Below are 18,125 nucleotides of genomic sequence, written 5' to 3'. Positions count from 1 at the left end.
GATCTTGGTATTTTCTACAAGGTGGGCTCAATGTTTTGTTGTAAGTAAGCCCCTGGTATTCAAACTCACAACTCTCCCGTGTGTTCTTTGGAAGCCTAGCCACTAGACCACCACCACCCTAAGCTACGTTTGAGACAAATAATTGAGGAATGCTTTAATTCAATAAATTCAACTGTATAATCATGCAACAATGTGTTGTTCTGGATTACTGGGTTGTGTAGTTAATGTTACTTTGTTTAACAGTCCAGACCTAGCTTGCATCGCATGATAATTATGATCTTGCCCACAGAGCTGCAGAGTTTATTCATATACAAACTGGAACCTACTGTACACTGAACATTTACTGCCACTTGATAACTTAACTGTTACATTTTTCCTCAGCTCTGCTTTGCGACGGTCTAGCCGAAGAGAGCTCGTGGGGCCACAGACACAGAGGGAGAGTTGGGGCGGGGTAGAGCGGAGAGTGTGAGAGAGGACACGGAGAGATGAAAACACTTGCATGTAACAGGTTATGTAATGCACGCAACATCAAACTACATCGATATAAATGGTCTTGTCTGATCCTTGATCATTGGGAAATGTATACAACTTCAAAAGTCAATATACCGTCCAGCCCTAATATCTGATTTTTAACATAAACATTACACAAACAATCTTTTTATTTGAAGTGCTTCACAAAGAGATGACATTTCTATGTCCATGCTTGTATTTTGGGTTTCTACAAGAACATGTTTACATGCTTTAATGTTCAGAAAACACATTCTGTGTTCCTGAATATACCTTTATTCACCCTCTGTCTGAAACGCTCTGCTTTAGCGCCTGTCTCTTTAAACCCCCTCCTCTCGTGAAGAAGCCCAGTCTGCCTCCATTGGCGTGCGAGAAAAGGTTGTTCTCAAGCCGTTGGTGGAGAGACTCTGGGGGGGGGAGCCAAATCTGGGTCTATCTCATTTAGATTATCAAGATGTTTTATGACCAAAATGTTTGGTGGAAACGTTGAAAAATAAATGTTATCAAACACAAACAGCAAATATAAAATAAGTATTTAAACACTAAGCTCTGATGACAATTACTTTAGTATCAGTAATAACTATAAAGCACAAACACATGAAATATATGTTGCATTTCAAATCAAATAAATACGACTCAAATACCTAAGAATAAATGTTTAACTATAATAAACTATACTGAATGATAACAAACATTAAAAGTCATGTGTGATAGGGGAAACGTTATGTTGTAGATCGTTGTGTACTAGTTACTGTGTGGTGTTTGTGTCTGCACTTCCTGTGGCTTGCTGGCCAACATATAAGCTGATACCAATACAGTATATCTGTGATAAGATCAACTTGTCAGATATTACTTCTGATATTACTACTGCTACTAATAATAACAGCAACAGCATCACAATTGTAGTTTCTAAAGTGTTTTAATTGATGTATTACAATGTGTACATTTTCATCAGGTAAACATTTACAATATGACTGATCATTTCATTAGTTGAAACTTTATATTTCAGTTCTTTGATCACTTCAGTGTTTTAGTATAAGGGTCCTGTTCTGGACAAGATACACAAGACCTTAGTCCCCAGTCCATTTGTATGCATGCAAACATTACTTCATATCTTCTACACATCACTAGATAATATCAAAGGAACAGTCTATTGTCGAGAAATGACAGTTCAGTACAGCAAAGTCAGAGATCAAGCGACGTAATTTAGCTTAAATACACAGTTTATGTAGTTAGAAGGCTCTCAGCGATTACAGTTACCAGATAAATGTGTTTAGTTACACTTCATTAGATACTGAATGATAAGATAGGATTTAGCTGGAACTTATTTGTGTGCATGCAGTTCACTGAATGAGTATTGATGTCGCCAGAAACTTTGTCTTTGGAACGAGATTCAGGATATTTAGTTTTTGACATTTTTTAGTTGTAGCATGATTCTCCACCCATAACACCTTCTATATATCCGTCTGTGTTTGGGTGAACTACCTTTGGATACATTTCTTAATATCGTAATAGTGGTCATCAGGTGGAAATACACTGTTTTCAGCAGCTTGACCGTTGGCTTCAGTGATAAGATTAAATTCCTCACAGTATGTTGAGTTGTTAGAAACTGGGAACCAAAAGCATGTAATTCATATTCATATTATATATGATAAAATAACAAGGCCAACACAGAGGCAGGAAAATAAATAAAAAATGTATTTGAATAGTTTATTATGACTAACCTTATAGGATGAGAATTTATGGAAACATCGTTGTAAATCTTTGTAAAAAATGTTTTTCCAAATTAGAGTTTTGTAGCTAAATGAAAGAAGACAAAGTGCAGTAATAATTCACCCTCCAAGTGTCTAGGTGTACAAATAGTAGAAGGATGCACTGAAGACACGTATAACAAATCCTCAGTCAGATGATAAAGGTATTTGTCAGATTAATTTTAGGAATGGGCTGGTCCATAACTGTCCTCAGTTAGCTGGGTTGAGATTACTGGGGGAGCAACCTGGAAGTTATGTTTCATTACCATGCACAAAAACCAAAAGAGTGAAGCATCATAATTAGAGGATTTTGCTTTTCTCAGACTCACCATTTATATATGCATATACTACAGCATTTTAGTAAAAGGTTAGACCAAATTCAATATGGAAAATTGTGCAAAAATGTATAATAAAAATAACCAAAAATACTTTTTAATTTCTGTGTGGAATAGTGTTTTGTTGGATCGACGTCCTCACACCACATACTTCAGCACTTGTTAACTTGATCAAATGATATTCCCTGTTTACCGTCTGTGGCGTGATGACGTCTATGCCTCCTTGTAAAGTGAACAAAAAAACACTATGTTCCTATTTATTTTCTCATACGTTTATTTCTCGGAAATTTGCGACTTTAATCTCGGAAGTTCCACAGAATATGGATAATATTCTGAGAAAAAAAACCTGCTCCGTAATTATTGTTATTTTTAAACCTGCAATGGCCCTTATACGCCAGCGTCAGAAATGTTGAGACATAGAAAGAACCAAAAGTCCCTTTTGTGAAAGTAGCTGTAAATATCTGTCGTTATTATTTTATTATTTTCAACAAAAGTGTTATTACTGCACTGTAATCTACACACAAACGATTTGTTAGGTTGACATTTATGGTTTTCTGTGTGGGACAGCAACACTAATAATCACACATGATGAATTTGTGCTCGAGCAAAGTCTGCTGTGGAACAGAGCAGCTGTTCATATCTGCTAGTGACAAACACCAGCGTTAGCTTAAACCTGGAACTCTGCGCTGAACTCATAATGCACGCCACCTGTACAATCAAACTGCTATAAGAACCAGTCTCGCCTACAGTATCTAAAATGTTTGATGATTAGCTATGTCACTTACACTGGTCGTATACTCCTTTAATTATTAATATGATGCCCTACAGACGATATGGAAACTGAAAACTACCGTTGTCAGATTAACAGAAGAAACTCTGGGTACCACGTAAACATTATGCTATCTTTACTGCTCCACCTCCTCCATACAAAGCTTCACGTTAACTAGGAGTTGCTATGCTGCCAGGTGCTTAATCATTAACTCTTATTACTCTGCGTTCATATTTAAGACGCATCACGCTTACAATTTACATGTGAGGTGTCACTTTCATATTTAACATTAAAAACACACATTGAAAGCAGCCTTGGCCAATAGCTAGTGCAGATGGTCACACATTTAGGTGATCCTCACGTTTGCTTATGCTAATTGCTCGACTTCCTGAAAATCCCAGTCTTCTGTTCCAATCCTAAACAATACCCAAAAGTGCAGAAGCCTTTTTTTATTTTGTTATTTTGGCACAATCAGTATATAGCACCACCAAAGTTCTGCCAAGCAGTCTGTTTGGAAAGAAATCCTGTATGTTGAAGCATATTCATATGAACATGAAGGTCACACTGGCATCTTCGCACCAGCTGGAGAAGTAAGATTACCCTATCAGCAGTGCACAGAGTTTCCAGCCCTGCTATGCTGCCGGTCCCTCCGCACCACGATGACGGAGAGGAAGCAGAGTTAACCACAGGGCGATGAAACAAATCTATTCTGGCCTTTCAGAGATACAGTTGTTCAAAAAAGAATCTCACTTTTCACTTTGGTCTTGATGTTGTGAAAAGCTTTTGGCTTATCATTTGGTAACTCGAGCCAGGGGATTGTTGCATTCCTTTCCCCCCTGTTTCTTTGTTGTTTGATCTGTTCTCATCCCGTCTTTTATTGCTACTCTTGTGTCGTCTCTGAACTAGACTTTGTGTTTGCAGGCACATGTTGTGCTTTGTTTTAACCCACTTACCAGATGGGTGGGGTTTACGACATATAGGACAGTAGAATAAGAGCCACATGTTACAACCAATTACACAAAGTTTGTAAAAACGAGTACACAATCCTTTAATTGATCATCTTTCTGGATTGTCCTGATGCAGTAATTCCAACTGATCTAGTGCTAACAGCTCCTGGTGTGTGTCAGGTCTGATTATCTGGTGGGGTTGATGCATTTTCCTACTTTTTACAATACTCTACTGAAGTTACACTCGAGAAAACAACACATGTTGCTCTCTAACAAAGATCACAATTAAACTGAATCTGTGGAAGGTTTTTTTTTTTTTTTTGCCACCTGAAACTTTAAAGCGCATGTGTCTAAAGACTATCGGTCTTAAGGTCACGTAGTAGAAACAATACACAACAAATGCTCAAGAAACTCACATACTCTCACACACAGAAAACAAAATAGCAAAATAACTCAATTCAATGGTTTCCTTTTTGTTGTGCAGGCTCAAGTACCGTTGGCCTCAGGTGAAGCGAGGCTTTAGAGCGAAGTCCTTTCCTCGTGTAGTTCTACTAAGGAGCACCAGTAGAATCCAGCTGGTCCTGCACCCCCACAGCCCCTCCACTCCTCAATCCCTCAGGGTCGCAGTCATTAACTGGTGGCAGTCCAGATCCCCTCGCAGCTCCAGCGGGCCCGGCAGCCTCATGCCCGTCTTCTGATCCACACACCAGCACTTTCCTCGCAGGCCGTCGCGCGCAGGATGACACTGTGGGCAGCAAAAATATATACAATATTCTAGTAACATATAACAGCCTCTTCAATAACTCTGCCCTCAAATTTGATCAATAGAGCCAAAAAGTGCCATAATGTATCATTCGACCATTGTGTGACCCTCACTGTTAGTTGTTGGTACGATCATTTCAAGCCTCTGAAACGATAGTTTCCCGTTTGGCAACGCTGGCTCTAATAAATGTGTTTATATTACCTGTACTGTACATTACCTGTGCAGCACCTGTCTGCACACTGACAACGTTAGCAACTAGCTGGTGAACACACAACATTTCGCAGCTAAAGAGACAGATGTTCCCCTCAGGCGTAGGTGGAGAGCTAAGAGAGAGAGAGAATAATGGACTTTCTGGACGTCCGAAAGTGCTTGCTAACACGTTTGGTTAAGGTGATACTTTGTCTTCGTGTTGTGTTTACAGCTTGTGCTCCCCATGAGAGTCAATTAATGCAGGTTTGAACTGAGGTCACAGACTAGTTTGATTATCCTGAAAGAACAGTCGATGCTCTGCTGGCAGGGTCATAATCCTCCAGGATGACATCAGACCTGGCTGTTAAACTTTGAGAGATGTTGTCATTATTTTGCACACTTGGCTTTGTTCTGCATACATGGTCAGAGATATACCCAAAAACAGAATCAAATGATTTGATTCCCAGCTCACGACATTCCTTCCGTGGACTTTTAGCAATTCCTGTTATGCAAAATACATCGGGTGACTTTTGACTTGTTCTGTAATGATTCACGGCTCCAGCCTCTAAGACTCAGTTAAGAATCTCAGAGCAACCCTGCCATGAAATGATTGCCAGTTGTCCCGTGTGACCTGTGCTTTACTTCCCAATAGGGTTTATCACGGTGCAGTTTTAGTTAAACAGTAAACAGATGCCTGTAAATGTGAGCAGACAGAGATACTTTAACCACGTTACACAATCAACACGGTGCCTGAGCAGAGCGTTCCTTTTATCACTCACTCTGCGTCTGCTGCTTTGATTGCAAATACAAGTCTGAGCAGTCTTATCTAGGTTTTATGTTCTCTGATTGTCTCACTCTTATCTACGTAGTTGCCCAATCGTGCAAAGGCAGAATAACAAAAAGGAACTGCATGCAAAAGCTAATTGCTCAGTAATAAAGTGATTTTTGTTGACTGTTTATGGGAAACAAATCGCTACGAAAGAAAGGTCTTGGCATTGCCATGGCAGTCTGCTTGGAGACGCTTTAGTGTTGATCTTCTACTTATAACAATAACAATATTTTATCGTCTGCCGGCATGTTTTGTGTTATTTCCCACAGATTGCTGATGTATGTAAAGGAACAGTTTGAAGTATAAAGATAGGCATTTCTATTGCTATTGGCTTAATAATAGAGCTTCACAGGCCAAATAGTGTTCTGCTCAGTAATTCAATAAAGCTCAAAGCGAGTGGGAGCCTGATCACAGACCTGTTTAGCGTGGAAGTCTCCGTTCTTGTCACAGTTGGGTATGGGGATCGTGAAGAGATCATCGTGTGTGCGGCTGTTTGACGCCAGTCTGTCCAACGCTCTCTGTAGCTCAGCACGACATGGAGCCTGTTGGAGAAATATTTGTATTGATGTTCGTACACTATAGACATAGGGGCTGCACAATATAATTTTTTTAAATAGTCATCGCCAGAAACGTCAACTTATAATAAACACATCTCGAAACACTGCAATATAAGCATCGTTTTATATTTTAGCTTTATAATGAAAGCAGCAGAGCTAAGTGCACTTCTAAAGTCATCTGTTTATTTGTCGCAATAATTTTGTTATTGTGATTCTCAACTAAGCAAACACACATTTCCCTCAAATCCTGCAGCTCTGAGACTAAATGTAAACATTTCAATGGTGTAAGAAAACTGCTGTTTATAAAAGAATTCCAAATTAAGAAGAAAATAATGATAAAAGTTTAGTTTAAATGTAAAAATCAACCACCATAAGTTAAGATATAATTTCAGTTGGTCATAAAAAGTTATGAATACATCTACAATGGGAATGACAAAGAAAAGTGGGATTTTAAAGTATAAAATAAAAACCAGGCAACCAGATGAACTGGGAAACCTCAACTTTACTTTTGTCTTCATGACTTGTGTATTGAAATCAAAGTCAAAGTGCTGGTGAAGCTAAACTCAACGTCACACAGGTTTTTATTTGATAGTAAGAAATGTCCACCTTCTTACAGTGTGTGTGCTCGCGGACACTGCAAACAGGGCTGACAGTTGGCTGCATTGAACTCACAAGCCAACTAATGATTGCATGTGAATGCATCATTCTGCCACATTTTTAATGAAGCCAATCAAGCTGCACTAAGTCTTTGAAATGTTTAACATGTCTGTGTAAAGTGAATGCACTAACATGTGGTAAAGGCAACCTGTCACTGATTAATGGGGATGTTATGACCTGCTCTCGCCATTATTAAAACAGCCAATTATACGTTGATGTCAATGTGCACCTGCACTTTATTACGCAAGACCGCAATTAAATTTCATGGTCTGTAAATAACTAATTTGTACATTTATAACCTGCTTGTGGCTTTGGGACCTTAATGTAAAACACCTGCTGGCGCTGGGGCATGTGCTGCAGAGGGGATCGCCTGCGTTTGTTGTTTTGTCATAAGATGGTTTCTCTCACCAGCGCCGCCTTAGTCTCATCTCTGGCGGTGTTGCTTCGCTGATTTGTGGATTTGGGAGGGTGTCGTGCCAGGGTCTTCTGAATGCAGCGCTTGTCCTGTGGACTGCACCGGATGTTGCTGTTGTTTGGGTGTTCGGGGATGATCTCATCCTGCCTGTCCATAGCTGAAGGACAGGGATTAATGCGTTAGTTCCTGCAGTTCAACAACAAGGTGGACAATGCACTGCCATCAAGTATTACTTAAACACTTTGTCAAAAACAGTTGCAGGGCTTTTTTTGCTGGATTGTAGGGCTGCATCCAATGTCATTGTTTACACTCGAAGCTTCCATTGAGGTTTCCCAATGAAGCTTCGACCGTCTGTCCTCATAGTTTATGACGTCATCACCCTAAAAATGTGTTAGTCTTTTATTGATTAAATCAACTTGAATACAACGTATTCAGAACGTGCCTCCGTGTGTGCAGCAAGTGGGAGAGCACACACACACACACACTCACACACACACACACGGATTGAAGCAGAATATTTCATTAGTTAAAAACATGCTGTGAATTTTAAAAATGATTATTACATTTACCTTTTTTCAATAAATGTTGACTGTGGGACTTTACAACGCTTTTAGTTGTTGGAACTGTCCACACGAATCAGAAACAATCCTACGCAGCCGCCACTGGACTCTAATTCTACAAATAGTATAGTACTAATAATATTAGTGTTAAACACAATGAACAGAAAAATGTTGAATGTTGACTTAGAATTCAAACGTCAACGTTATTAATGAAGCTTGAAACTATTGGGTTCAGCCCTACAGGATTCAGTGCAACATAATAATATCATGTTTTAATAATATATTATATTAATGATTAGCTTGGGTCTCTGTTCTGCCTTTCCTCCTTGTCCTCCTACATAACATCCCATACAGCCGAACATGGTGAGATGTAGGCTAAAAATGAGGCCAGGTTAACCTCAAGGACACAGAGCCATGTTCCCGCTCTGGGGGGTAATCTGTACCTCAGCTCTTACCCTGCTACTCAACTACTGCACCACAGCCGTGCCACGAGCTCTGAGGCTTTATAAACCATACCACCCCTGTTCTGCCACCCTCTGTACATTGTGGTCTGTGCCGCATTCACCTTTGCATCCCTATAATCCTGCAGTTCTGTGGCCCTGCAGGCAGCCAGCTGCTTCCTCAGGAAGTGCCCACCCACCCCCCCCCCCCCCCCCCTCTCTTCATTCTCCACCCCTCCACAACAACCTCGCTCTGTGCCAGATGGATGTTGTTAGAGGATATTTGCACTGTCACAAGTGGGTGTGCGTGTGTGTGTGTGTGTGTGTGTGTGTGTGTGTGTGTGTGTGTGTGTGTGTGTGTGTGTGTGTGTGTGTGTGCGTGTGTGTGTGTGTGAGATGTTTGGTGGCTGGGGGGCACAAGATGGGAAAATGAGGGATACCGGTTGTGTGTGTGCCTTTCTGTGCACACATGCATGCTGCTTTTCACCTGTGGCGTGCAACACTTGTCACTGATCCAGATCTGAGCCCTGGTCTGAGGCAGTCTTTCTCAAAGAGTGGTCCGCTAGTGCACCAGACAGCAGCACCCCCTCGTACGGAGCTCCAACAATATTCTCTATTGTTTTTGGAATATTTGGGGAGTTAGGTGGTCCGTGAGTGTTTTTTTATTGGTTAAGTGGTCCTTGGTCTGAAAGAGTTTGAGAAACACTGCTCTGAGGTCACTAATTAATTGCTGTTTGCAAAGAGAGGATGAAGGTGTCTCAGTTGCCTTCTTAATCTTAGTCAGGTCTACAATGCATGAAGGCATGCATACACACAATCCAAACCACTACAAGATTGTTTAGCTAATCCTGGCTCTGCTGTACTCAGGATATTGATGCTGAGCCATTTTCTGGCTATGACTAGATTTTTTTTTTTAACTTGGCGACAGGAGTTGGAAGATGACCATGTTTGTCTAAACTTCAGTCATCTTGCTTGGCTTGACTTGTCTGGGGGGGGGAAGTGTCTCTTGGCTGTTTGTATTTTTAGTCTTGTTGCTGTTAAGGCTCTCTCATCAGCACTTTCTTCCACAAGAGCCAACAGAGTTTCAGCTGTTTCCTTTGTTTCAAGTTGTTCTTTCTCGTCTTTTGCCAGTTCAAACTTTTCCGATTCCACGCTCTTTAATAGGGAGAGCCAAAGTGATGTAGAAGTGGGTCAGGGGTGGCATGTCCTGTTTGCTACCACTGCTATTTTCTATGGAGGAAGTTGCCACTTCTCTGTGTGGTTTCCTTTGATTTGGTTCAGCAGCTCTTGGCTTTTGAAATATAATTCCTACAGTGCATTATCAGCCCTGTAGCTGTGCGGTGCGTTGCATTGGCAGTCGCAGGTGCACAACAAAGATAGAGAGATCTTAAGTAAACATACAATCATACTTAGAGGAACAGGAACAGTCTTCACCGGTCTTGTTTTGTCTTGTACATTGCAATAAGCAGAAACTAAGCCAACAGCATCCATTAAAGACACAAACAAAGATCCCCACCTGTATTAATCAGCAGGTGAAAGTCATCGTCAAATTCATCTGTAAAATCTTTGTCTTGTTTTATAGCCTAGTGTGAGGTCAACGCGCCGTCTGATTAGCATATGGTCACATAGTGCTCACACAAAGCTCCGTTATCTTAGCAATACCAAATCTATCACACACAAAAACTGCCTTCCTTGCTAAATTGAGTTCTTGGTTAAGTATTTGTTGTCACACATCAGCTGCTGCACTTCCAAAGGCTTTCAGGCTGAACTTGTAAACCTCAGAAACAAATGTCCTCCTCAAATAAATATTTAGTTATGGACATTGGCAAAGTACTGTCCTAGGGTTCATACTTCCACTAGTTTAGATCATGGACTCTAAACCATAAGAGAGTCCACTGTGTGAGACATTTGTACAAAAAACAGAGATGCACCCTTTAAAAAAATTACCTTTTGCTCTATTTAATACAGATAGACAGGGCTCTTGTGAAGCTGGGTAGATAGATTAGTCTTTACATTTGAGTTTGATAACACTGCTGCTGAGTAACTTCCTCTCAGGGCATAGAGCCCGACGGACCAGCCAATGTTAGCTGTATCGTATGTTATGGCCCAATAAGTAATAACAAATTGGTGAACATATGTAAGAGTACTTACAGATATATTTTAACTGTAAAATGTCCCAGTCAGTACATATATTGGTCACAATTTATAATATGGATGTTGCCCAACTCTAATCTCAGAATGGCTGAGGTGGATCGCCGGTGGTGCTGACGCAGGCCCGGCTGTAACTTTAACCACCTGTCACTCAAAACGGCCATACCATTAATTATGCATAACTTTAAGCCTTTATATAATTTAAACGGATGAGTTATATAAAAATTCCCCCTCCATACAATTGTCATGAATGGAGAAACAAGCTGTACCAGGCTATAAACATGTTTATTTCTGCTGTAAAGTTGGGCATCCTAACATGGGGGCTTTCGGAGCCCGCCTCAAGTGGAGGTTGCTGCTTGGTCAGAATTCATTAAAAAACTCAAGTAAAAGATTCCTATAGAAGAACATCATTGTTTTTGCTGACTACTAGTGGTTTAACTTCTCCTTTTGCTCCGGTGATGAATGTAGTTCAGGGTCAGTCCACTGTGATGTCACTGCTGGGTGTGGTTACAGTTGTAACTGGTGTGTTTATATGTGTACCACTGCACATATTTGACCAAACACACTGAAAATGTTTAACCCCGGAGAGCAGTAAACATTGCTCAACTTTCAACAACGTTTGTTTATGTCTAAGTAAAGGAAAAGATCAGATATCCAAAATACAAAAGAAACCAATGAAATATTAGCATTGCAATGGTTGTTATTGAGATCTTAAATTGAACTCTACTAATCCTATATAAGATATCTGTCCTCTGTATTTAATCCGTTCTAACTGTTTACAGCAATAAAGAGTCATTGATCAGTGCACAGGGGTCAACTCCATGACTCCATGAGGCCTTTACCTTCGCCGGGGTCATTCCAGTTCCTCCACCTTGTTCATTTATGTTTTACAAACATTGGGATTAGATTGATTTAAGAAAAGATCGGTTCATCAAACCTTCCTAGACTTGCCTAAAATGTGAGTTTCACATTTACAATCTCAAGAGAGACAGAAGAACATTGTGTGTAGTGTTCTGGTTCTGCTTGACATAGATAGATATAATAGATGATACTATATTGACAGCAACTAATCTCCTGCAGAATGAATACTATTTGGGGAGGCTGCTCTTCCAAAATGTTTGATAAGTGTTTTTTCAGCAGTTTCTGGCAGAGAGCTCAAAAGTCAACTAGGCTTTGGACCAAAAAAGTGTTCTCTTCAGTCAACACTGGATCCTGGTTTCCTGGCAGAAGCTTTCTTTGAATCAGTTAATCATCAGAGTTGATGTCTGGTTCACTCGTAACAATGTTAAAGCCTACCAGTACTTTCATGTGCCTAAGGAGGCCAATGGGAATTTTAGAATAGCCATTTGTCAAAGGAAAGATATAAAGTTGAATTAACTTCACAAGGACAACCTTTGTGAAAACCTGCTGCTGCTCGGCCTGATGCTGCGTTGGCCACTTTCCATCAACTGATGGTATAAAACAGACATTCAGAAGTACGACATGTTTGTGAGCGTGAGTCCAAAGCGAGCAGAGCAGCAGCAGTGTCCTGTCCTCTTTGATTAAGTCTTTAAAGAGAAGAAAATAAAAAGGAGCAGCATATCTGCAAGGAATTAATAATGCACATGCCTACTATCAGTCCTAAATTGCACAAGGCCCTGTCTATTCTCATGGGTATTAAAGATTATATTTAGGAGAATACTCTGCTAAACATTGTCCTTGTAGAACTAAGTTCACACATAACGGCAGCCAAATATAAAACCACCATCACGCAGACGCAACGGCAGCTTTCAACAGTTTATTCAGTTTCAGTTAAGAAAACATTAGATGATCAGACTTTTACACAAAACAGTGTGTAATATTTCTGGCTAAGGTTTGAAACTGTTGTTGTCTCTAATAAGAGATATAACACTCTCACACACACACACACACACACACACACACACACACACACACACACACACACACACACACACACACACAGGCTGCCCAATCTTAGTCGATTGCTCCACTAATGGGTGGTTTTGGCCTTAGTCCACTAAGATTTCTTCAGTCATTTTTTAATGCTTTTTGCATGTAAAATGATTTATTTACAAGAAACCTTTGAGCACTTATCTGCTAAACACACGATTTAGTGGTGCTTTTGCGTGATTCTTTGTGACAAACTGAGTTTTCCAGGTATTCGTATTAAATTGAGTGGAGAACAGCCCTTAAAGGATAGAGCAGCTGGATCATCATCAGAATAAACATTGTTCTTTATCCTGACTAAAAATATTTTAGATCAAAAACATTGTACTGCATGATGAAAATAAAACATGTGTTGGTAGTTTTAGTGCAGTGTGAGGTGTTTCCCACACTCACTGCCTCCTCTCAGATTCACAGTTTCTTCTCTTTTCAGGAAGCAAATTTATTTTTCAATGTAGATTCAAACCTGTTCCAAGACATCTGAATTTGTGTCACTTATCCAACAATATGAAGTGATCTGAGGCAACCTCATGGACATACAGTAACTCCACAGGCCAGACTGCATCACTATTTGTTTTGTGGATTTACTTGCAAGCAGATCTGTGAGTAAAGTTTGTCAAAGTGCGCGAAGCTAATCTTAGTCCATCACTAGTTGATGCACTGATACTACTATTACATGTAATGAAAAGATCTATGAATAGACAGAAAGCTGCAGCTGCAGTGAATTAGGTCAAACTATTTTGAGGTACATCATTAACTTAATTTTGAGTGGATTGCTCTTGTTTAAATATATGTACAGATTCCGGGTCTTGGGTGGAAGTGGAAGGGGCATACTACCTGGAATATCAGTAACACATATGAATCTTTGTGAACAGCATGAGTACTCAGAACATACATGTATTAAGATATTGTAGATTGCTCCAGTGTTTTGAGTTGCTGACTGGATAGGCTTACATGCTGCATGAAGGATTCACTGCGCTCCTCAGATTCGGCCTGTTTCATGGTCAGGACAATGTTGACCTGTTTATGTATTCTGCTCCAACACTAGAAGGGGGCTAATCACATTTACTCCTGCACGAGAGCCCCAGCTGCACAAATGTGCCGCACGACCCAAAAGAAAGCAGATTCACTACATTAAGGGAAATCTGATGAAAGAGGTTTGGGAAAATCCTCATACAGCACATCCACATCTTCAAACTGCTTCACAACTCCCAAAACGTGCCGAGGAGTCGTAGCTTGTGGGAGAAAGGAAAATCAAGGTTAGCATGCTGCTTTCATCAAGACCTGTGTGCGTCACAGCAAATTGGGGCGTAGTTGGACAGAGTCTGGCTTCGTCGGCAGCTTCATTCATGCAACTCCTTCAGTGCCTGTAGGTGTATCAGTTTGTAAATAATATACGTTTCACTGTCAGAGGGATGCATTTGAACACGACACCAGACTTGGCAGGAATGCAGTAGCAGATGTCAACACGCATGATGATTTATTCTAAGTATCAAGAAAGAGAGGGTTTCTAAGAATGGGATACTAAGATGCACTGGCGCTGTCTTAGACCTTGACAAAAGCTGCAGGGTAACACTAGTTACATTTGAGCTCCAGAATAACCTTAACGATGATACATTTCTGAGAGAAATACACAGTTTTGAACCAAAGAAAATGGATATCTCATAACTCTTGTCAGCCTGACTGAATGAATGACCTTTACTTAGTTACTTCCTTTGTTGGTAGTTAGCAGTATATCCGCCTTAAAGAGGTGGCAGTCATGAAGAAGTCTTTATGTTTCAGGATCTAGATGCAGAGCTGCAGCTATTAGCCTGAACACCCTAAATTCCCTTCCATGGGCTGAGATCTGCCTCTATCCTAGGGTCCTTTTCATTATGAATTCTCTTGGTTTTTAAAAACCCTCTTCTATTTTTATCTAGCATGTTCACTGTTGCTAGGAGTGGGGCAGTGTCAGACATGTATTCAGGAGATGCACCCCCTTGTTTAATAATGCATAAGAGCGGTGAATGCGCCACAAAGGAAATCTCTTGCTTGTGACTGGAGTTGCTCTTCGCCTCTCCCCCACGCCTTTCTGATTGTCTCTCCGCTTGCCATGGTTTACATTGAACATTCTTATTCAGCGATCTGAGCTGCTGCCCAGAAGAATTGATTTACAGTGAGATTTATTGGGCTGTGCTTCCCCGCTTTGTTATGACAGATTCCAGGGGTGAGAAAGTGTGGAGGCAAACAGAACTCAGCACTCAGATTACAGAACACCAAAAGCAAAACTTAGGAACTTTCCAAAAATCCATCTACTACTGCCCCACCCCAAAGAATGGACCTGAGACTCCCCCACTGTACAGCATCAAAGAGCAGAACACATTCTGCAAGATAAAGTGAAGATGGACAGAGCCGGACCAAACATAGACAGCCCTCCGCCTTTTATCACCACTTTCCTCTTCTTTCTGATTCCATTTAGTCATGCTATGTGCCGGCCTAACCTATGCTAGCCCTGCACAGAGAGCAGAAGGCTCTCATTTCAACTCTGGCAGCAAGAGTGCCGATGAGCTCATCCTCATGAAGGAGCTGGACGCGGTGGGCGATGCGCTCAAAGGCTTGTTGGGGAGGGGGGGCTGTGCACCTAGGGCCAGGGGAAACAGATGCTGCAGTGAAGATGAGAGTCCTGGGAGTTTTATATTGGCTAAGTTCACCCACATCTTTGGTGTTCTGGCATTAGCGGATAGTCTACTGCCATTACTGTCTGGGAGCCTGGGCTCAGTGGAAGAAACGGTGGGCCAGTCAGTTGACAATCTGGAACAAATGAAAGAACCACCTTGTCTGAGAAGAAATATAGCAATTGTCTCATATGGCTTAATGGAAATCAACACCACTCCCTTTGAGGAGAGCAGAGGAAGACAAACAGTGGAGACCAGAAAAGAAGTTAGCGTCAAAGCAGTGAACTGGAACTGTAGATAAGACATCCAGTTTGAGACATCCCACTGTGTGAAAGTGGAAACAGACTTTCTTCTTTGCAAAAGGAATGCAACAATAAAGAGGAGAGTAAAAAAAACAAAACAGTGTGATAGAGACACAGGCAGCAGAAGAGTTAGACATCTGCAGCAGGAGGAGGAGGAGGGGGAGGAGGAGGCTGGGGGCGTCCATGAAAGAGCACCAAGTGAATTACTGATTGCAGAGAGCTCTAATAGCTCTACACTGGCCCCACTCCATTACAGTCATTTCATACAGCAGCTTTTATTACCTCCTCTCATTACAAACACACACACACACATTCACTTCCCCACACACACACTCAGACTCTCACGTTCCCAGTACCACCACAATGCATTTCATTGCTCTGCCTGCACTACACGACTACCTGCAGGATCTCACTTTAATAATGAGCTAATTGCAATTTTTCTGTCTCACTATCTGCATTCACCAAATGGTTCCTTCACACATTACTAACTTGCACGCCACACCGTGATACAGAGTGCAGACACATGCAGCACACACATGCAGGAGAAGATCCTCACACACACTCATATGCACACACACCCACCTCAGCTACCACCATAGCGCTCTCCTCTCTGAAGCCTGCTCTGCGTCTTACAGCAGGGCCCCTTTCACAGTGAGCAGCCGCAAGACAGCAAAGGGACTGTGTGTGCTCTCCCATCAGGCCATGCGTGAGGAGCTGGTGTGTGTCCATGCTCTGGTTCAGGGCTTAGTCGAGATTAGGGTAAACAAGCAGCACATTGTCACACACCACCCCCCCCCAACTCTGACCCTGCCCAGCTCAGGTAAGGCCCAGGGAGCGGACACAGAAGATATTCTGGTCTGCTCGGCCGTGGGTCCACAGAGTGAGAGAGACGCAGAAACCTGCTCAGCTGTGGCTGACAGTCGCTTCACACTACGAAAGCATCTTGACAAAGACATTTGAAGATATCAGCGGTGGTGTAGATGCTTTGGGGCTGTGAGCTGAATTGTAATTGACAATAACTAAAAGGAAGAAGAAGTGTATTTGTCATGAGTTTCACACACAGACTCTGACCCCTTTGCTCTCACCTGAGTTGTCCTCCACCTCTCTCTCATCAGTGCACACCCCCTGGCCGTGCATCAGCGAGTGCAGTGGCCTCTCCACGCCACGCGGCGGGTAGCAGCGGAGGCCCGTGCCACATCGGGGCGAGTAGACGCCACAGTGAGTCCCTTTTGGCAGGGCACAGGTGGGGCAGCAGCCACAGCCGGGCTCCCGCACCGTCTCCTCACAGCCGTCCGGCAGACGGCAGCTGGCCAGCCTCTCCTCGGAGCACACCGGGCAACGGATGGCTTGGTCTGACAAGCACAGTGCCACCAGTGACAGGGCGCTAAATGCCCAAAGGCCCCAGCAGGACGGAGCTGCTGCCACGCCACCTCCACACACCATGGCAGCCCCGACACCTGTACGCAATCCTTTGCCCTTGTGTAGGCTCACCTTTGCTTCCCTCTCCTCTGAGTGTTGTGCAGCTTTTGATCACTTTCTACTTCAACAGCAGATTTTGGACCAACAGGTGATGTTTGAGAGGAACGCTTTGTCCAGGATGGTCTTTGATATTTTCGGTTAGTGTTTCAATTGCAGGGACACAATGCCTCTGCTGTTTTGCCTCGCCGTTCCTCTGATTCAATTTCACAGCGCAGAAATTGGAGCCTGCTTGTGATCTGCTCGGCTGGCGAATGTAGTGGTGATAAGAACTAGTTTTTGTTGTGTTGGAATGAACAGTTGCAGGAAGGCTATCCACCACTGTGTCCAGGTGAGTCTTGTTCTCTCTCAGAGTTTGAGTCCAGAGGCTCGCCCGCTCTCTAATGAAACAGCCAAAAGATCTGGTCTACAAGTGTCCAAATGCAAAGCAAGTCATCAAAAGGCAGCGTATTAAGTAACAGCTGCAGTTTCCTCCTCTTGCTGGTGTGCAGTGTAAAGGACTCGCTCCTGGGAATGGCTCAACATGAGTGGCTCTCCTTGGACTTTATACTGGTCCATGGACACGCCTCTTTCTACAGTGAGAGAGGAGCTGAAAAGCACAGCAGAGAAAAGCCAGGCTAAAGCTCTCTCCCTCTGTCTCCCTCTGTCTTACTCTCACACACACAAGCTTATATACACTCTCCCTCACTTGTCCTTTCTCAATCCTGAGTGCACGCAGAGAAAAAAAATGCTGAATCGCCTTCTCACTTGTTCACACACAGATTACACTTGGTTTTCTCTTATTCTCTTCAGTCACACAGGTCCGTCTTATTTCATTTGACTATTACCCAGATATATTGATTTGCTTTGATGAAACATTTTCCTTCATTATAATCAGTG

At 42.1% G+C, this 18,125-nt stretch overlaps 1 protein-coding gene across 1 annotated transcript; it reads right to left on the bottom strand.

The window, feature by feature from the left end:
• Nucleotides 1-1,410: 1,410 nt before the first annotated feature.
• On the bottom strand, nt 1,411-17,750 carry LOC115015116 (insulin-like growth factor-binding protein 4). Its single transcript, XM_029442316.1, has 4 exons — nt 16,856-17,750; nt 7,713-7,876; nt 6,507-6,632; nt 1,411-5,054 (listed from the first exon to the last, which is right to left on the bottom strand). The coding sequence occupies exons 1-4, from the start codon at nt 17,211-17,213 to the stop codon at nt 4,917-4,919; spliced, it is 786 nt and encodes a 261-aa protein (XP_029298176.1). The 5' UTR covers nt 17,214-17,750; the 3' UTR covers nt 1,411-4,916.
• Nucleotides 17,751-18,125: the final 375 nt, after the last annotated feature.

This window comes from Cottoperca gobio, chromosome 1 (genome assembly GCF_900634415.1).
Source record: "Cottoperca gobio chromosome 1, fCotGob3.1, whole genome shotgun sequence".
NCBI classification, from domain to species: Eukaryota; Metazoa; Chordata; class Actinopteri; order Perciformes; family Bovichtidae; genus Cottoperca; species Cottoperca gobio.
Note: the sequence above shows the minus strand (reverse complement) of the source record. Positions and strands in the feature narration are given on the sequence as shown.

Coding starts and splice junctions, on each gene's coding strand:
- LOC115015116 (XM_029442316.1), bottom strand. CDS start 17,213: ATGGTGTGTGGAGGTGGCGTGGCAGCAGCTCCGTCCTGCTGGGGCCTT. Junction 7,877..16,855: donor AGAGGTGGAGGACAACTCAG/GTGAGAGCAAAG, acceptor CCTGTCCTTCAG/CTATGGACAGGCAGGATGAG. Junction 6,633..7,712: donor ATGAGACTAAGGCGGCGCTG/GTGAGAGAAACC, acceptor TTTCTCCAACAG/GCTCCATGTCGTGCTGAGCT.